This window comes from Protomyctophum parallelum (assembly GCF_964188405.1).
Source record: "Protomyctophum parallelum genome assembly, chromosome: 22".
NCBI classification, from domain to species: Eukaryota; Metazoa; Chordata; class Actinopteri; order Myctophiformes; family Myctophidae; genus Protomyctophum; species Protomyctophum parallelum.
The window spans coordinates 6463827-6484980 of NC_139714.1; the positions used below are offsets into that span (position 1 = coordinate 6463827).

General features: G+C 44.3%; 2 protein-coding genes across 5 annotated transcripts in view; one reads left to right on the plus strand and one right to left on the minus strand.

The window, feature by feature from the left end:
* tm7sf3 (transmembrane 7 superfamily member 3) overlaps window positions 1–774 on the plus strand; it is a 25999-nt gene extending 25225 nt beyond the window's left edge. For both annotated transcript variants that reach the window (XM_083757472.1, XM_083757473.1), the window contains exon 12: window positions 1–774. This exon is cut by the window's left edge and continues 1204 nt beyond it. The gene's annotated coding sequence lies outside the window, so the exon portion shown is untranslated.
* Window positions 775–2214: 1440 nt separating this feature from the next.
* The window catches only part of gas2l3 (growth arrest-specific 2 like 3), a 35473-nt gene continuing 16533 nt past the window's right edge, over window positions 2215–21154 (minus strand). For all 3 annotated transcript variants that reach the window (XM_083757993.1, XM_083757995.1, XM_083757994.1), the window contains exons 3-9: window positions 14806–14989; window positions 13148–13266; window positions 12775–12916; window positions 11882–11945; window positions 11086–11227; window positions 8705–8809; window positions 2215–5398 (exon numbers count right to left, since the gene is read on the minus strand). In XM_083757993.1, coding sequence (XP_083614119.1) covers window positions 3245–5398; window positions 8705–8809; window positions 11086–11227; window positions 11882–11945; window positions 12775–12916; window positions 13148–13266; window positions 14806–14989 — 2910 coding nt within the window. In that variant the 3' untranslated portion in view covers window positions 2215–3244. The remainder of the gene's footprint in view (window positions 5399–8704; window positions 8810–11085; window positions 11228–11881; window positions 11946–12774; window positions 12917–13147; window positions 13267–14805; window positions 14990–21154) is intronic.

A 21154-nucleotide genomic window follows, 5' to 3' on the forward strand; every position in this document is an offset into this window, starting at 1 on the left:
CGGCCCATTCCATAAATGATACATTTAAAAAATTGATAATAACCAATGAAAGGTTGAAGAGGGCGATGATTAATAAGGAATAGTTTGATCAAGCTATTGTACAACTGTCAGCTTCTCAAAGCATATTATGACCAGCCTTTGAACCTCTACTTTTGTTTTGTTTGTATGATTAAACCCTGTGAGTTTGGTCTGTCCTTAATAATTTGCACTTGATATTATGTGTTTGAATTATTCTAAAAAAACTTTAGAATGTTCTAGAGAGAATGTATCGTGTTGGTTTATCCATTATGATTCATCTAGTTGGCGTTTGGTACAAATGCCAATTATCTAACATTTTGAATTAATTTAACTCTTCCTTGTCTGCATGCAAAAGGCGTCATGTCTTTGATTTCTTCTCTTTTTCTCAGGGGATTCCCACTTTTTAGGTGCTCAGAAACGCCTCCAGGTTTCACCACATTCTAGTCTCACCTACTCTATGCACTAAGACAACTGATGTCTTTTTAATTTGTATACTTTTCTTTTAATACATTTCAGTATTTTTGTTCTAAACAGTCCTGCAAAAAGCTGACCATTCTGGTCACTACTGCATGGTTATTTACCGTCTGGTGTGACCGGCCAGGGCTTCTGTGTAGGAGGAGAGTGCGTTGTGGTGTCGCCTTAATTGTGATGTGATTCATGAACCATATCAGAATTCAGACCATGTCTGTTTTGTGTCTAAGTTGCCAGAAATGATGTTAATACTTGCGATAATGTTTTGATATTTAATAAATGGGTTGTCTGTATTTTCTTTGTCTGGTGTATAATTAAGTCCAAAGTACGGGAAATGGCTGTTTGTAAACATGCATGTGTAGGCCTATGTTCAGTAAATCAGTAGTGGGTTGTTAGGTCACTGGTTCTCAACTTGTGGGTCAGTCCCCACATGATTTGTAGGGGTCCCCAGATGACAGTGAAGTGATCATTTAAGGACTTTTATACTTTTAAGACTTGTATAATACCTCAAGTTGTTAATATAAGAAAGAGGCAACAATTGAAATTTGTCACAATATTTTGAGGGGTCACAGCCTTAAACGGTTGAGAATCACTGGGTTAGGTAGAGCCTTGGCCCTTTTGTAAACTAATGTACGTATCTAGTTTGGGAGTATGTGATCCTCATAAGCGGGGCCTGTACTGGACAAAAGTTCACAAAACATTCAGTTTTCGAGGGGTGCTAAGCCCTCCTACACACATTAAATGCCATTGACAATGAATGGAGAATTTACATCATACGTGTCTGAGCAAATCGGCTGTCGGTGGAAAGACTTGGCCAATAAGGGACCACCATTCTAGGTGACTTAACTAAGGTATGTTTATTTTTTGGGGGGGCTTTTTGCCTTTATTGATAGTTGAACAGGAAACGGGGAGAGATTTGGGGGGAAGACACACGGGGAGCATACTTTGGTCCGACATATCATTGGTTCGAAGGAGCATTGGTCTGACTAGGCATAGGGTTGGGGGTTAGGTTTAGGTGTGCTGCCCCGTGCTCATGGTTATGGTGAGGGTTTGGGGTAGGTAGTCGATCGGACAATGGTATGTCGGACCAAAGTATAGTACCCAAGACACACAGCAAAGTTCGTCAGGATCGGGACTCGAACCAGCAGCACACTAGGCCAAGGTGCCTGGACCACTAAGCCGGCCCAGGCCACTACGGTATGTTTCAAGGCTGGTATAAGGTCAATAATTGATGGATGTGATTTTTCTTTTAGTTTTTACTACATATTTTGTTTTCATAATAATCCTCCATACAAGTGACCGTGTACCTTCATTAATACCACTAGGGGGCAGAAAAGTAAAGCTAACAATTATTCAGTTTTTCAAGTGAGAAGCAATCCACCTTGCATTGTCATATTCCGTAATATATTTTGCTTTATCTTTACAAACCCCTAAAGGCCTACCATAACAAATATCCCTCAAAGTGCAAAGACAATTTTAAGGCGGGGGGGGGGGGGGGGGGAGGGGGGGGGGGGGCGTTATCCTTGGAGATGTTGGGAATATATTTATCCAGCATAATTTAGTATTTTTATAATTTCTTTCATTATGTTCCTTCCAGTTTTGTCCTAGCCTGCCACTTTGTTTACATGAAGGTAAAATCCTCTGTTAATTTAATTTGAGTGTCTTGATCACCAAATACTTTAGTAATGGACCCATTCAAAATATCAAAAGATACATCAAAACAAATGCCACAGTAAAAGTTTATTAAAATGTAATCATCATGAGAAATCTAGATGGAACAATTAAGGGACACAACCAACATTCAAACCGTGACTGACAAGATTTTCATAAAGTGCCAAACACTCAAAATATACATACACTCATCACATAGAAAACTAGAATAGAATTTGAGACAAAAAAAACAAACCATTTGAAACAACATACAAAGAAAACCTATGACAATTAATATTATTAATACCTAAATTATGTTCCGTTAGAGGCATTGGATCAGTAGTAGTTCATTTGTGACTTGACCCAACCGCTGGGAATCAAATTCACGGGTGCTTGTGTAGGCTGTGCAATATGAATGGTTTAAAAACATCAAAACCGACCCCTATAACCTCCAATACATTCTAAACGCCACTCAGAAACCAGAACCATTTCTGATGAAGGCACGTGAGGGGAGAACATTCTAAACAGTGCTTCATCCGACTCCTAAATAGGACTTTGTTTGGAGACAAAATACAATAATTCCATCAATGGATTGTAGATTCTCATTGTGGAATAGAAACTAACTCTTGTCCCAGACAGTAGCGTTGCCCTCTGTCCAACATGTCAAGGCTTCATTTGGACACAGTGACCTCTGTCACCCTGCTGTTGGAAAACAGCAACCCCCCCCCCCCCACCACCCAGATAAAAAGCCTTATTCTTATTTCCCCATGGATAAAAAGCTGTCTTTACTCTTTTCTAAGTATTTTCATAGCGGTTAAATCTAAGCATGCTCATAATCATAATCATTAATCATTTGAAGATAATTTTTAATTATATATATATAAAAAAGGAAAAGGCTCACTCATTGTAAATGCAATTCATAAGCTTTCTTTCTTTAGCCTCAGGGTCGATTGAAAATATTCAGCATAAACACAATACACAAAAAAGAAAACAGATCCAATAAAGTCATATAAGAGCATAGCAAATAAATTTGATCTATTTGAGAAGTGTAAACAGTTAAGATGAAAGAACCAGCCTGCTGGTTAGAGTTTCATGGGGTAGCTCCTCATCTCATTTGGAAATATGGGTCCTCGCTTTTATTTTTGACGCGAGTCTTCTTGTTGAGGGCATTGTTTTTTGTAACCTTGACTTTGGTGCTCGACTTCTGGGGCACGAGAGCTTTAGTTTCAGCCGATGCCGGCTTCAGAGTCCCCTTTCCAGGATTAGGCGGATTGAGAGCGGCCGCGTGTTTCTGCCCCGCCCTCCGACTCGTGGTTGTTGATTTGTGGTTGGACTTACCGGATGTGGCGGCAGCAGGCAGCCCGGCGACCTGCCCGGGAGCCGCGGTACTGCGAGGAGAGACTTTGACTGCCCTGGCTGGGGCCTGTCCCTTGCCTTTGGATACGTTTTCTTTGCTCTTAGTAGGGAGCGGGGAGGTGGATTTTGGCAGGCCTGTGAAGTTAGTCCTCTGCTGGTTTGATGTGGCTCCACTGGGAGTTGGCGTGGCTCCTCTGGAGATTGCCATGGCTCCTCTGGGAGTTCTTGTGCCTCCCCAGGGAGTTGGTGTGGTTCCCCTGGATGTTGGTGTCACTTCTCTGGGAGTTGGTGTGGTTGCCCTGGATGTTGGCGTCGCTCCTCTGGGAGTTGGTGTGGTTGCCCTGGATGTTGGTGTCGCTCCTCTGGGAGTTGGTGTGGTTGCCCTGGATGTTGGTGTCGCTCCTCTGGGAGTTGGTGTGGTTGCCCTAGATGTTGGTGTCGCTCCCCTAGATTTTGGTGTCACTCCCCTAGATGTTGGCGTCACTCCCCTGGGAGTTCGTGTCACTCCCCTAGATGTTGGCGTCACTCCCCTGGGAGTTCGTGTCATGCCCCTGGGAGTTGGTGTCACTCCCCTGGGAGATGGTGTTGCTCCCCTGGGAGATGGTGTCGCCCCCCTAGATGTTGGTGTCACTGCCCTGGGAGTTCGTGTCACTCCCCTGGGAGATGGTGTTGCTCCCCTAGATGTTGGTGTCACTCCCCTGGGAGTTCGTGTCACTCCCCTGGGAGATGGTGTTGCTCCCCTGGGAGTTGGTGTTGCTCCCCTAGATGTTGGTGTCACTCCCCTGGGAGTTCGTGTCACTCCCCTGGGAGTTGGTGTTGCTCCCCTGGGAGTTGGTGTTGCTCCCCTAGATGTTGGTGTCGCCCCCCTAGATGTTGGCATCACTGCCCTGGGAGTTTTTGTGGTTCCTCTGGACATTTGTGTGGTTCCTCTGGGAGGTGCCGTGGCTCCCCTGGGGGCTGGCGTGGCTCCCCTGGGGGCTGGCGTGGCTCCCCTGGCAGGTTTGGCTGCCGTCCGCGTGGACAGACGCGCACGCCTGGCCGCTTCCAGGCGGAGGCGGGAGGCCGGCGAACCAGGGCGCCTGGCAGCTAGACGAGAGCGCTGGCTGGCGCTCGTGGCCGGACGGCTGTCTTTCGGAGCAGGTGGTACCCGTGCTGGGGCGGTGGCAGGCCGAGGCACAGAGCTGGTGGCGGCGGTGGGAATGGAGGGTTTAGGACATTTACAGGACGGCTCGGGGCACACGGGGCTCCGGGGCTGCGAGGGAGCGCCCTGGGGCGAGGGCCTGAGTTTCAGTTTGGAGGTGGCAGAGGGCGAGGTCAGGGAGAACGGAGCTGTGGACGGAGTTAGGGCTCTGCGCTGGATCTGCCCGGCCTGAGAGCCAGGGCTCGGGGACTGCTTTGCATAGCAGCCTACCGGCGTGGCGGGCAGAGAGGCAGAGGCTTTGGTGGAGAGGGGCAAAGGGAGCTGGGTGGGCTTCCTGGGCGAGGAGGGGGGCATCATCATCTGGAGGGTCTTCTTTGGGGGAGCAGCTTTTCTGTGCAAGGTGGGCGTACAGGCCGGAGACGGCGTGTAGGATCGACATGTTTGCCCGGCCGGCGGCACCGGCTTGCAGGCCGGGATGGACGAGGAGGACGAGGACGAGGACGAAGAGGACGAAGAGGAAGAGTCCGAGGAGACGAGGTTGTCAACGGCGGCGAGGGGGTCCATGTCGGGAGGAGGCGGGGGCGGGGCCGCGGTGCCGAGGCGAGAGGCGCCCACGCCGGGAGGGCCTTTCTGGAAGGCCAGGATCTTCTGCTCCAGCGTGGTGAACTGGAGCACGCGCATGGGGTCGTACTTGTGCAGGAAGCCCTGCAGTGTGTCCCAGCCACCTCCCACACGCACCATCACATGCTTCCCATGGAGCATCTAGAGAGAGACGGACGGCAAGGGAGACTGTCTGTTAGAACAGTGGTTTTCAACCCTTTTCATATCAAGGCCCAGCATTTATTCGGCATTTGAGCCACGGACCACCATTTGATGAGATTTAGCCTCTCAGACCATTTTGTTGTCGTTGGATAAGATAATTTTATTATATTATTTCCTTAGCTCTCCCAAATCTAATGCAGGGATTTTTTTACGTATATATATTTTTTACACATCAGTGCGCCTTAGTCCAATAAACCAAGGAAAAATGCAGGGGTGTGTAGCATTCCTTTTGTCCCGTCTTTTTACTCCAGATTATTTGATTAGGAACAGTTATTAACTGTTGTCATTTTTTTATAATTTTGAATCATAATAAGGTGGTTTCTATTTAGCTTATTTCATTTAATTTGTCCGTCAGCCCACCCTTAACTCTCAATACGTGAAATAAAACCTTTTTTTAAGGCTGTATCTTCTTTCTTTTTTTTTTTTTTTAAGATATTTTTTTGCGGCTTACGCCTTTTATTGGTTTTTGAAGGGACAGACAGTAGGCTGACAGGAAACGGGAGAGAGATGGGGGGATGACATGCAGTAAAGGCCGTGTCGGGCTCGGGAGTCGAACCCGCGGCACACTGCGACTGGATTACCAGTCGGGTGCCCAGACGGTTACGCCACCGCCTGGGCCTGTATCTTCTTTCTGACTAGTTGCTGATGATTTTGGGGGAGTTAGAGATGGCAGTCCATCTCATTTGCACCTCGGTTCCCCGGTAACAACAGGCACATCCCACAACGTTTGGAAGCCAATTACAGCCAAACTGTATGGAATATATATATATATATATATATATATATATATATATATATATATATATATATCCAGAGCCAATGTGTGCCTAATTTGGTGAGATTACTTTCTCTGCAATGGTTACAGTTTTTGAATGTGTAGCGCCCCCCTGTGGGTCAAAGTAAAATCACGTTTGGAAGGCAATTGTACATGATGCATTTATGGGTCAATTGTTTGTGTGATGCTGTAGTAGGGGGTTGCAAATATTTTGAGTCCACGACCTTGGTGTACTGACATGTGCATGCCTACACAAGACATTTGCCACTGATCGGTAGTTTGCAAGATTATAGCCACAGATGCACACGCACAAACACAATATGGCCTGGCGGAGATAATGACTTGCCTGCCAGTGACATTTTTTTTTTTTTTTTTTTTTTTAAGATATTTTTTTGCGGCTTACGCTTTGAAGGGACAGACAGTAGGCTGACAGGAAACGGGAGAGAGATGGGGGGATGACATGCAGTAAAGGCCGTGTCGGGTCCGGGAGTCGAACCCGCGGCACACTGCGACTGGATTACCAGTCCGGTGCCCAGACCGTTACGCTACGGCCTGGGCCCCTGCCAGTGACATTAAACAAAATCTATGCTGCATCTTGTCGTGCTTCTGATAACGATAACACTTGACCTCAAGGAGTAATCGAAGGAAAGTGTATGTAACGTATATGCATATGCATCAAGCTAAATGCTTATTGCTTAGATGATTTTGATTTATATTAGGATACATTTGCATCACTGTAAAGACGAAACGGAAGTGGACGGGAGGCAGGTCTTCCGCCCTCCCCCTTAATCATCAAAAGAGCTTCCGTGCTCCAGACTGTATGACCAGATTCACCAGAAGCATTTTGAAATATGAGGGAGGCAACAGTCTGGCCATGTGACAGAGAATACTGGACTACTCGCCCCGGTGCTTGCCCGTTTTTCCTCCCGGAATTTTCCTCAGTGAGGGGGATAACTTGTAATATGCTATTGGCTGTTTGTATTCTTTTTGGAAAAATATAAAAAGATACTCCTGTGGAAAGGCTATATTATTTGACTTATATTGAACCTATAAACAATTTAGTATTATTTAGTATATGTAAGGTTTTGCCCCCTCAAATGGTACCTCGTCAGATAATCCCCACATATCCTACAACAACTTCTGTGAACAGACTTCACTGTAGTAGCTTTTCATAAATTATATTTGTACTTAGGCTGTTCTGCTGTCATGAAAGTTTATAGTTAGAGAAATTCAAAGTCCAGCCGTCTGCTGTCCAGCCTCTCCCACCCCTCACTGGGGAGAATTCTGGGAGGAAAACAGAAACAGGGCGAGTAGTCTTGTTACCGTGACAGACTACTACTCCTACTCATACCTGCCTGAATACAGATAGCCACAGTGAAAAACCTCAACAATCCCTAAAGAGTCTAGGCCTATTTATACTCCAGTTTTAGGTGATAAGGTGACCACTGCGGTGGTTGGGAAAACTTCAACATGACGTTGTGCCGCTGTGATAAGCAACTCACCGCTCACCCCCCAACACTATCTAACACTGTTTTAGCTTATCGCCTAAAACTGGAGTATGCGTGGGCCTTGGCCCTTAAATAGACACGCCTGCTTCTATAATTGGTGCCTTTTATATAAGTGTCACAGCTGTGCACCTCCAAGGCCTGGCCCAGGTGGACAGTGATGATGTAATTAATGATGTCATCTCTTGCTCAAGCGCCAGCACTAATGCAGTGCGCTCCTATTGGCCAACAAGCTTACATGCAGGTCGAACCAGTCAGTGCCCCGGGGACGCAGAAGGTCTCTGCCACATGCACTGTGTGTGTGTGTGTCTCACTATTTGAACATGGTAGATGCAAATTCAAGGGCTCCAGTCAGACTTCAGCTAACACTCTGAAGCTTACATTGTGGACTGCAGATGCTGTAATCTAGATGTGGATATAACAGAATTGTTCACTGGAGGTACTTCTCACCAACCCTTAAATGAACACCCGAACGCCCGGGGTTATTTAATCCATTAATTCATAGCGCCTGACGATTTGTAGCAACGGAGCGACGGACCGGATGTTACCCCGGATGTGGCTGTAGCAGCTAGATGTAGCCAAACACTCTGCGATCGACAACAACGGGAGGTATTAAATCTACCGCGATAATTAGACGTTATGATTTAGATCAAGAGTTATTAAAGTTTTAAGATTTTCCGTCTCGTCGGCTAAACAGGGGGCGAACATTTTCGATGACGTCCCACTGTTGTGCAACATCGAATGTTGTGCAACAGGTGCTCCCAGGCTGTGGAGCGATGCGATCGGTTTTGATATCAATAACCTCCGTCTTTTTGATCGATCGTCGTCCTGGGCGCTGGGCGTTACTAATTGAAAGGACGGTGAACTTTGTCCTGTGCGTTCAGGGTGTTAATCATTGGCTCCTTTGGAAAAACATGTAAATGTGGACCAAGAGCGTCACCGCACAGGAATACATGTGGCACTCACCCGAATGAACAGAGTCTTGTCCCCCAGTCTGTAGCGTCCTTCCGAAAGGTACTCGATGGACACTTTGTTGGCGCAGTTACAGGGAGGATCGTCCATGCCGTGCTCCTGAAGGGGGCGCAACAACATCAATATGAAAATAAGAAATAGGGACATTGTTTATGCCACTGGCATTATTTAGTTTATGTTTGTTATTATGTCTGTAGCTGTAGCTCTACAGGACAGGACAGCCGTCAGTCGAATTTAAATGATGAACACAACCAGTGAAACTGATCTACAACATGATTTTTAATAATATTAATTGCCATCTTTTTATTGGCCCTGTCACCCTGATAATGTATCAGGAAGTGAAGATCCATTTGATACTTCGTTTCGGGAACATTCCCAGCAGAGTTGAGCGTGAGATGTTGCCACTGGCATAGAAAGTCAAAAAAACTGTTGTATGGACCAGACAGCAAGAGAATAAACGAGGTACAGATGACCCTAACACGCAAAGTGTACTTCGTTTAATATCCTTCAAAACACGTCCGGCACAATGGCATGGCTTATTTTGTACTGCTCGAATTAAGGGAAAACTTTGATACCTTCATTATTTTTATCAGCTTTTGTTGGCCTCATGTACACTGCACATGAAAACTGCTAAAAAAAATGAAGGCATCAAAGTGTTCCCTTTCTGGGACTCATATTTATGTTTGATTTCTGTTCATTCATTCATTATTTGGTGGATTTTTTTTTTTTTAATAACATTTGACATTGTCAATTAAATGCCAAAAAAGGGAAAAAATTTAAGATTATTTGTCATAAAGGCAATGAGGAAGTGCCAAACCCAAATCCAGTATACATCAAAAAATAGGAATAAAAAAAAAAAATCCAAAAAGGTAGCACATCCAAAATTTTCATAAACGGCAGACAAAGTACTCACATTTCCATTTCTTTATTGGCACACACCAAAAAGGAACGCTTACACGTTTCGGCTAAGCAGCCTTCATCAGAGCATTGGCAATGCTCTGATGAAGGCTGCATAGCCGAAACGCGTGAGTGTTCTGGTCTTCTGTGTACAGGCACAGAAGCCAGAACAATGGATATGCCTGATCTTTACAGGCACCGGAAACGCCAGCCAAGTGGCTCAACCTCTTTGCTCTATAAAAAGTAACTTGAGTTTGAAGCTTTTGAACCATTCTTAAAAGGCTGATGACGTCTGGTTCGTGTAGCCTGTGGGTTGCATCATGTGCAACAGAAAAGTCATAGGACTCCAGCAAAGCGTCACGTGGACTCTCGGTGTGTCATATAGCCGTGGGGGCAAAGCAAAGAGGCCGCTGCCTGACGCCATCTTGATGCCGACCCAACTGGGTCGCACATGTTCTTCCTGTGTGATGATGCACCATATAATGAGAACTGCTGGAATAATTGCAATTTTTTTCAGCTCTAACGCATTGTTATTAGATAAGAGTGGCTATTTAAAGGCCATGGCCGGATAGACGAGATCACTCCACTGTTCCATAAATGATTCCGTTCATGTGTTGGTACCTTTAGTCCTCATCGGATGAGCACCTGAGACACACAAGCTTAAATATAAAAAAGGCTTATTCTTAAACAATCCATCTAGTATGGGGGGACAGGAAGGATGCACAAGGACCCTCCTGTGAAAGTTGCAGTGTAGTTGATAATCCATTTTTCAGCAAATCTCTTAGTTGCACCAACATCGTTGTTGTGCGATATATAATTTTGTTCTTACTTGTCAAGATCATAAAGATCACGTGTTGATGTGGAGACAAGCCAAATGTAAACTGTCCACTGCCTTGCCATTACCTCACAGGCAAATTGAAATTTGAACTTGATATCTTTAAATACTACCTTGAAAATTACATCATATGGCAGCCAAGTCTACGGACTTTTAAATGTTTGGTTATTGCACTTATGATGTAAATTGAACGGCAGTGAAGTCTATGGACTTATATTTGTTTAGGGCAGCAGTAAAAACAAAAATTGACGACGTGAGACGTCATGTGGCCAATAAAAATACAGTGGGCGTATAAATACACAGATTATCAACTTTACATTGCAATGATTGCCAAAGGGAACATAATGGCATAATGGCTCTCTAGCCTGTGGAAAACCAAACTGCAAACTGGACCAACTGTGAACCTGCACCAAAACCAGCCCAGCACCGAGAATGTGTTCAATAAGACGTTAGAACTACCGCTTGACAGTGACACTGCCCTGGTGTCACTGCAGTTCTCCGAGCACGTTCTTTCTTGCAGACGATGGGTACCGGTAATTTGACCGAATGCCCTGTCACCACCTTTAATACAGAGGATCACAGCCTTCAGGATCAAACGCATTAGGATCGCAACAATAAAACATGATCCTACAACATTACGCACCCCAGGTCGATAGAGGCCTGCGTGCTGGCAGCAGACGCTGAAGGTCTTGACTGCAGCGGGAGGCTCCTCGCTCCTCAGCAGGGTCTCCTCCAGTTCGATCTCCTCCTCCAGTTTCACCAGCACAGGAGGCTCCACTCCATGCCTGAATGGAAACAAGACCGCAAGGACTTACAACAGGAGGCTCCACTCCATACCTGAATGGAAACAAGACCGCAAGGACTTCCGCCGTTGTCTGGAAGCCCACCTCCATCTTAGCCCGTAGCACTTGCCGTAGCACTTGCCCTAGCCTCGACGACCTTACAGGCATATGCAAAGGCTCAACTTATGTAATTTAGATAGCATTTTATGTAGACATAGCACTCTATAATGAGTATGCATAGTTTCATTATATAGATATTCCACTGGTAGGTTCTTAGCTTACGTATGATTCATGATGACTATTCTTATGAATTTGATGTATTACCTTACCATGTGTTCTTGCTTACTGTAAATGGCTCTGGATTAAGAGCGCCTGCTAAATGCAAAAAATTGTAAGGACTTAGTTTCACCAAAACAGGAGTTTTCTCCACTCCATACCTCAGGAAGTAAGGGGAAGAGTCGGAAGAGTTTGTTGAAGAGTATTCTTCAACAAAAACATGTTTATTACCGATGATCGATCCAGCGGTTTGCGATTAGCTTAGAACACACACTCTCTCAAAAAAAAGAATGGGCCTCAGATCTTAATGGATAATCGATATAGATCATTATTTGCAGTCGTAGAAGTGTTTGAACTCAATCCTCACAAGAAACAACTTACTTGGAAACGATTCGTCCGATCTCCAACAGGCAGAGACACACCTGGCGGGGCTCCTTGTGCAGCACTGCAACACACATACACACGCAGGAATAAAGGCACAAATTCATTATTTGTGATTGATGAAAATAGATGATTTGCTAGCTCCTATATCGTACAGTAACGCGTTGTGAGCTTGTAGATATTATTTTTAACCATTTGTGAATATCTTGCCCAAAAATGGGGGCACCAGGTTGAAAGTGTGTTAAAGTCGAGTTTATGTAATCATGTATTACTCAGTTAATCCTAGTCTTCAGGTAATTTGGTCCTACATCCGTTGACATGTTGAAATGTTTCATTGTATTTCAGTTTGCTTAGATAACTGGGAGTTGGACTTCATACTGTAATTTGAGCATGTCATGTTTTAAGAGGGGATCTTATTGTGTAAGCAGATTAAGGTTCCTGAAGATTTACTTTACTTCTGGGCAATTAGCAGGAGCAATAGGATGGCGAGTGCTACTTATTGCACACGGTAAACTTCTTGTTCATTTATCCATTTGTAACTCAGTGTACATTTGTACAATGTAATCAAAACAGGTTTCTATGCTCCCAAGTTAATTTAACACAATTTCACATTGTAGCAGTCCAGTTCCAACTAAACAAGCCAAACCATAAAGTGACGTACACTCACACAGCTAGAAAAGATTCAGGTTACACGAACTAAATCAATAACTCAACAGTCAAGTTTATTGAGAGAGCGGTTTCACGCAGCTTCCTGCATGGATTAATGTGTCTGTGTTGTCCCATATACTTTACAACAACATAGTGGGGTGTCACATGATCAAAATCCATTTTATATGTATGGCCTTTTTGGATATAAATTCAGCACTTGTTGAAGGCGTAACAAAAGCTCTTACCGAGGCCCTCAGACTCAAACAGATAGGTCTCCTCCACGCCGATTTGACGACACCAGCCCAGGAAGTTGGCCGTGTTGTCACGGGCGAAGAATGACCCCGGCGACGCCTGTCTCTTGCACGCCACCTTCTTCATGGGAAACGGCTGTCAGGAGGGGGACAAATAAATCACACTTGTGTGAAGTGAGGGGCACCCACTGTATATCGGCCACGTGACGTCTTACGCCGTCATTTAGTTCCCTAAACAAACTTTAAAGTCCATAGACTTAGCTGGCATATGACGTAATCTTCAAAAGCCATGCATTTGAGGGGCGCTTTACAATGGTTCATTCATTCATACATTGGGAGGTGAAGCGTCCTCACTTCCACGGCTCACCTTGCTCAGCTGCGTGGGACAGCCTTCTGCCACCTTGCTCTGCAGCACTCCAATGAGTTGACACAGCTTCACGCCGTTGTTCAACTCCTCCATGAAGAACTCCGCTCTCACCTCCTCTCCTGAGAACAAAAAATAATAGTGTAGTCTTTAGAGCATATGCCTCTCATGTGGAAGGTCGCAACGGCCGCAACGGGTTCCTAACGCCAAATCAAATGGGTTCAGATCTGAGCCAAGTCTCCTGAGGAGGCACGTCTGAAGCCTGTCCTTGACGGGGTATCTGGACGTTAACACAAATACATCCATTGGATATAACAAAATGTACGCAATCACATCACCCATGTGAAGTGAGGGGCGCTCTTATCATCATACATCATGTCATTCCGACCAATTAGAATTTGCGTCCTCACCTTCGTCTTCAATATGTGTCGTTTACGCAATGTTTGTGTTTACACAAACGCTCAAAACTGGCCTTTCGTGTTTGTGTTGGGACAAACACTCAAAACTGGCTATTCGTTATCAATGGCATTTAACGTTTGTGTTACGACAAACTTTGTGTTTACACACCTCAAAGCTGGACATAGGAGGGCTAGTGCCCCTCAATAAGTCAAACTCAAGTTTGTTTCACAAAAGGGGACAAAAATAACCGCCAACAATGACGATAATGCTCCACAAAGAGGGTCTTCCGAGTCAGACAACAGCGAACGCCCAAGGCCGGAACATTATCCGGCGGAAACTGCCGTTTCTGCACCACCTGACACCTTGCTGTTCAAGTTCTTTTGAGCCCAACACGTTTAAAGGTCTGGGATGTGTGTTTTAGGTCAAAGTAAACACACTCACCGTACCAGCAGGCCTAGTTGAGTTGACAACAACAATCCACATTCCCGAGGACTTGTTTCTAAAATTGTCACGTCTAACAAAAGCAGACAGTTTCCAGTCAGGTTCCATTTCCTTGCTCCCGTCACTGCACCATTGTATTAAGAGGGACAAAGCCCTTTAGTATAATGGGAGAGATCACGGGTGATTTTCCCCCCTCTGTGGTCTGTCGAGGCCTGGTGGAAGTAGCTGTATTCAAAGCCAATTTTATCTGGAATCCATGTAAATTGTGTATTCCATTTATATGCAAATGTATATGCCATTTGCTTTGATTAGCTTAGATTACACGTATTGTCACTGCACATATACAAATACTTTGACATGAAATGAAGTGTGCATGGCATCTAGCCAGAAGTGCAATACAGTAATGTTTTGTAATTTTTGAAAAATGTTTGAAAATGTATGGACATTTTTTCAACGTGGAAATGATTGCGATTAATGACGTCGTGTTCAACGCAGGTTCAGGAGTAGAGACCACCCTCTGGCTTATCTCGATCGCTCCCATTCTCCATCACCTCAAAATTCCCTCTCCAACAAACTCCCTTCGTCCTCAGCTTTGCCCCGCTAACACTTCTCTCTTTATCCTTCTCCTAGGAGCCCCGAGGGGGGCATTGTCGACTGACCGCTTCCGAGCAGAGCTACGGCGGTCGTCAGACTCCCGAGACCCCTCATCAATACACATACATACTGTACATCTCACTTGTGCAATAAATACTGTTAAACTTGAGTAGAAGTTGTGGTCTGTTACTAGTGAAAGTAATAATGGTGACAGTCAAGTCTCTTACCCAGCATGCCGGTGAGCCAGATGGCCAGGTCCTCCTGCATGGGCACCAGCGTGGCCTCGTGGCGTACGGTCAGCCACTGGTCATACTGGAAGACGTCGGTGAGTCCCGGGCCATGTCGCTGGACCAACGGGCTGCGAGGGCTTGTGAGGCTGAACGCCGGCGCGTCGAACTTCTCAAAGCACACCTTCAAACAGACAGGGGGGACATCAAAGGGAAAGGAGGAGAGGGGGGGGGGGGGGGAGATGAGTGTGTGGTCGGTCAGGCAAGCCAGCAAAGTATCGGCAACAAATCTTGATTATACAATTCCTTCAAGTGGTTAAGGGGAAGGGGGGGGAAAAAGAAGACATCTGCTTCGAGAAAAATACACATTTTGTTGCTAGAACAGAATGGTTTGTTATCGTGTGTCTGTCATGTCATCACATCACACAACCCCAGTGCAGAATAACGTGCATACAAATACAATGCCTTTTGGCAACAACAAAAAAAACAACGTAGTTATTGTTCTGAAGCCTGAATAAATATGAGGCAAACATTCCCAGACTAACTATTGAAAAAAAAGGCAGAGATCCGGGCACACATCTTTATTAAACCAACATGTTTCGACCTATACCGGTCTTCATCAGGGTCTCAACTATACACCCCTCACATCACTTATGTGGGTTCCACCGTTCACTGTACCTCAAGGTTCAAGGTTGTACTTTATTGTTCCATCTTATGTACGTACGGGTACATAAGAGTAAAACTTATTTTGATCTGGCAATGCAGCAGCATAGACAATAACAGTAGAATAGTGATTTAAAAAAAGACGTAAATATATTAAAGAAAGGAAGAGAGTGCAAAAGAGAGCAAGGAGAGAATAAAATAGATTCAAGAGCATAATCAAAAGTATGTATACATGTGCATTGTGCATATAATCGTGGTATATTGTATATGCCAGCAGCATTTTCTTTCCTCTTCCCAGTAGCTCCTACCTAACTTTGTGCACACATCTTTCACAGTATATAGCAGTATATAAAAGTACTAGCATTTTCCTTTGCCCTGGTTGGTTGGTTCTTGCTCCTTTTTGACAGTTCTTAAACTAAATGGCCCATGGCTGGGATGGATTGGATGATCCTTCATAATTCCAACGAGCTTTGCTCGGTCTCATGAGTCTTGCGTTGTCATGAGACCAGAGGAATTCTGATGAAACCATCCAAGCAGAGCCGCAGCCGTCCGCATGCATAGTTGAACACGCACAGCGCACAGACAGCGCTACGCTGCAACAGCGCTGACCCACAACCAGGCCAACTAACTGGCTTACCCTATCCTAGGACACTACCTACCTATCATGTGAACTGAACACTCTTTTCATTTCTGCATTGACTGTCAATGTTGGGGGTGGAAAATGAAAGTCCATTTATAGACTAACCAGGGGTGGAAAATAAAAATCCACTTATAGATAATCACGATTCGGACATGGACAGTTGATTATTATTAATCGATTCACAAATGTCAAAGATCGATAAAGAAAGCTGCTTATTGTTTTTTGTCTGTTTGTAGTGTGATAAAAGACAATGGAAGTAAATTAATCTGTTTTTATTATGGATCATTAGGAAGCACTTTGTTTATTAGTCACACAGTGAGGGGCGAATAAATCATGTATTGGAATCGAGATGGATCGGTAATCGATTTATAATCAAAGTGTAGGCCTCTGAATCGGAAATTAATCGTCAGGTACCTAGAGCTTTCCTCACCCACTGTGCTCATCAATATCTTGTTTTCTAGTGGATTTTAGGACAAACGTAGTGTGACAGAGCAGCCTCTGTTAGAGTAATTTTAATTTATGATGTTCAACAATACACATTCATGGTATTCATGATGTTCAACAATATGCATTTATAGTATTTATGCTGTATTGTATTTGTAACATACAGTATTGATTCTCAGTCCCACAGAAGGTGCACCTTCTGCTGTGACATATGAATCTAAAATGCTTGTGTTCATCTATGCTGCTATTGGAGAAGCTGCATATTGAAGCCTGTGTAGTGGGATGTGGTGCCTGAGGAGCTGATTGATCGCACCATGGGGGGCATCTTGGGTGGATTGCTAGTACATTGTGATTTGCCGATTACTTAGCCAGGGGTGGAGTCAGTAGTCTATATAAAAGGGGAAATGGTTCCGTTGCGAGTAGGCTGCCATGGGGAGAGGTTGTCACCTGTGCCTCTCTCTTTAAGTTATGTTTATTTGAGTTGCCTTTTCCTAGGTTGTCCAGTTTTCATTCATGTTATCCAGGCCTGGAACACATTCAAACTTTATTTTTCACCTGCAAGCCTGCCTCCTGGTCCACTTATGCCATTTGAAGGTTTTCTAACCACAATCCCACACTCAAACAGCCGAACTCTAATCTCTGCCAGACAATGTTTATGGAACCGTGCGTGTCAGAGAGACTGGCCTATTGCACAGACACTGGTTCACAGGCAGCGGTGGAAAGGAACTTAAGTACATTTAGGCCTACTTTAAGTGCAATCTTGAAGTATTTGTACTTCAAGATTGTAGTATTTCTCTCGTACTCTCCACTACATCTCGGATCCAAATGTTTTACTTTACTCCACTACATCCATTTATTTTTTAAAGCTCTCAAATTTGCGTTGCATTGTGAGCTTGTAGATCTGCTATTTTCAAAGGATCGATATACATTTGAAAACGGGACATTCTGCAAAAAGTATGCGAGTATAGTTTTTACACCAGTGGTTCACAGGGCTGAGAGAGAGAGAGAGAGAGAGAGAGAGAGAGAGAGAGAGAGAGAGAGAGCCTGGAGCATCATGTGCTCGGCCGTCCTCACTGATGTCCTATCACATCCATCTCCGCTGTCATCACAGAGCCCAGGACTTTCAACTCACACCCTGTCCTGTGACCGTCTGCAATGCTGTAAACTCTGTACTTTTTGATTTTCTTTCGCATTCGGCTCAACCACTGGTGTGTCTAACCTCAATTGTTTGTGACTATAGAGTACTGTATACTAACACTCTGTAGTAGTACGAAATGTAGGCCCGTCACAATTATCACATAATCGCAATTATTCTATCACAGTCGTCGTAATCGTTTGGATGTTGAAAAATGTCCGCCCATTGTGACACGTAAGCTTGTAGATCAGCTATTTCCACTATTTGTTTTTTATAGTATAAGATTAATGAATGTCAGTAATTTCAGTAGTTACTTGTCATATCTGCCATGTGCATTTTTTATTACGAGGTAAACAAGGTAAATTCATTAATATGCACATGTCCGATGCAAACACAATGAAATTGTTAATCGCAATTATTAGTGTGACAACTAATAATCAACTTATATTTGTACTCGTGACAGCCCTAACGAAAAGCTAAACTAATTATACATTTGCCTATTCATTCAATACTGCATTTGTTGACAAATGCTAAATGTGCCATGTCTATGTGTCACTTTAAGCTTGACAGCGTCTATAAAGTAGTGTTAGACACATCTTACATGAATCTGTATTCTGATCATGGCACGCCTGCTCCAAGTTTACACATAATAAAAAACCTGAGTACAAGACAATGCTTGCCAACAAACTGCATTCACTAAACCGCAGCAGATTCACGGCAACCCCCCCCCCCCCCCAGACATTACATAAGTCGGCTCTTGATGAGAATCAGAGCACAGACATCTGTTTCTGAGTCGGCGTTGTTGAGCGAGATCTTTTAATCCCCGCACCAAACCGGATGTCGTTGCGCCGTTCCACAAAATGAATCACAAGCAAACATATGGTGTCACTCTGTGAATGGAGTTGTCAACGCTGCAAACAAACAGCAAGGCCAAGTGTTGTCGCATGTCGCTCTTGAACTAGACGCTTCCATTCTCTGCATAAAGAGCTAGGGTACATTCTATTCTATGGGGTGAGGTCCACTGGTTTAACAGAGAAGCCTTTATAATGGAGGGTATGCGATGCATACAGTGAGTGGCAAAGTGAAATTAACGTTTAACGCAATCAGATAGGACTTTTCTGTTTGGATGTATGGGCTGTCAATCAGTTAGGACTTTTCTGTTTGGATGTATGGGCTGTCAATCAGTTAGGACTTTTCTGTTTGGATGTATGGGCTGTCAATCAGTTAGGACTTTTCTGTTTGGATGTATGGGCTGTCAATCAGATAGGACTTTTCTGTTTGGATGTATGGGCTGTCAATCAGATAGGACTTTTCTGTTTGGATGTATGGACTGTCAATCAGTTAGGACTTTTCTGTTTGGATGTATGGGCTGTCATCAATCAGATAGGACTTTTCTGTTTGCATGTATGGGCTGTCAATCAGATAGGACTTTTCTGTTTGGAAGTATGGGCTTTCAATCAGATAGGACTTTTCTGTTTGCATGTATGGGCTGTCAATCAGATAGGACTTTTCTGTTTGGATGTATAGGCTGTCAATCAGATAGGACTTTTCTGTTTTGAAGTATGGGCTTTCAATCAGATAGGACTTTTCTGTTTGGAAGTATGGGCTGTCAAGGCCAGAAATTTGTTTGTCACTTATAGGCGTTCCCACACAACTTCCGGGTATGATGATGTCACGCGCATACAAGTCTATATTCTTCTGCGCTCATGCTTAGAGTAGCATGGCAGACAAATTAGGCTAGCGTCATTCAATTGTGTGTGCGCATGTTTGTGCGTGCGCGCGTGCGACAGAGAGTGCAGATATTATAGCTTTGCTGCCAGGCCAAACAGAAATGTAATTTTGATTCATAACGTTAAAAATAACGTTCAGCAACAGAAACACAATTAAAATCGTTAATCGCAATTTTACACGTCAAGTAAAAGTGAATAATCACGACGGACCTAATTATCATCAATATCAGATGCCCAATACCAGATTTATAGGCAAATCCCAGAATGAAAACACACACACCACTGTGTGGAGACACAGCAAATGGCCCTGGTGATGTAAGAGTCACATTTAGAGGCAGTCCGGAGTAGATATTAGACACAGATTACATTTGGAGTACTTCAAAGAGAGATTGACCCAACAACCCCAACCCAGCATGTGAGTCGATTCCCCATGTTCCCATACACCCCCCCCCCCCCCCCCCCCCCCCCCCCACACACACACACACACACACACATTACATAACAGACTTCTAAAGGGACAGGCTTGCCCAGGGCAGTCTATACAGCTCCATAACATCAACATATGTCTATCCGTCCCAACATCCAGCTAATTAGAAAATAAGGTAGCACAGCGTATTGTTTGGAAGAGTTACGTAAAAGAAAATACATTGCACTGATTAGAATAGATCCCCATACCAGAGGGTATTATCCAACATTGTATCACACACATGCACGCACACACACCTGACCTGACCAGATGATGGTGAAATTAAAGAACGTGTGCACGTTTAATAGTGACATTTCAAAGTAATGAGTCTTTCACCAGCTACCCGTATGTTCATATTACATTAATGCTAGCGTACGCGTCGCGATGAGATTCAAATTGAACATTGGACTGTTACAATTTCCGAATGTAAATCGTTGCAGTTTGTTTATCAGAGTTCAACCTAGCGGTATTTAGGCCACGTATTTAAAGACCACAAGTCCACAAGATGGTCACCAATTTTTTTATTTCGGCAGGTCAACAATTTCACCATAACACCACCATGCTGGAGTGATCGAGTGTGAGTGAGTGAATGGCCGATTTTTGGGTATTAGAATTTGGCTCTAGTGTGCTTCCAGTCTTTTCATTTGTAGTCCTAGTTTTTGAGTTAAACAGTTTGACCGACCTGCTCTACCTCCTCCTGCATTTGGATCCTACATGCTCTGACTTGAACCGTGACAAAAACATTTCCAAATCCCTGGAAACAAACTGCCGACACAGACAGTCGCATATCAAAGTGAAGAAACGTGTTTACCAACTAACTAACTTCGGCCCTGCTTTATTAACCTTCCCACGATAGCACTTGTTCACCTTTGACCTTTTGGGAACACAGAGAAAGTGGCAGTGACTCCAGTGAGTCTCCCGAGGTAGTTTGAGGGGCCACAGTCACGGTGCACCGTTTAGCTTCTCTCACTTTCCCGTTTTGATTGATTATTTTCCATTCACAAGAGCCTCGTCCATAAGCTTTCTGCTGGTATTGTGGCCACATGCTCCTTGTTTTTTATAGCTTAGAAGAGGAAAAGCAGAAATCATAAAGCCTTCCCACATGAATGATAGTACCAGTTGCACACATATTTTCAAACATCAATGGCACTAGACTAGGGAAAAGCAAAGAGAAAACAAAACAAACCACCCACAGCGGTTTACCAGTGGTTAGGCTGCAATGTCGCACTTAAAGAAGGGCAAGTTGCAGAATCCGAATACCATGCTCTACA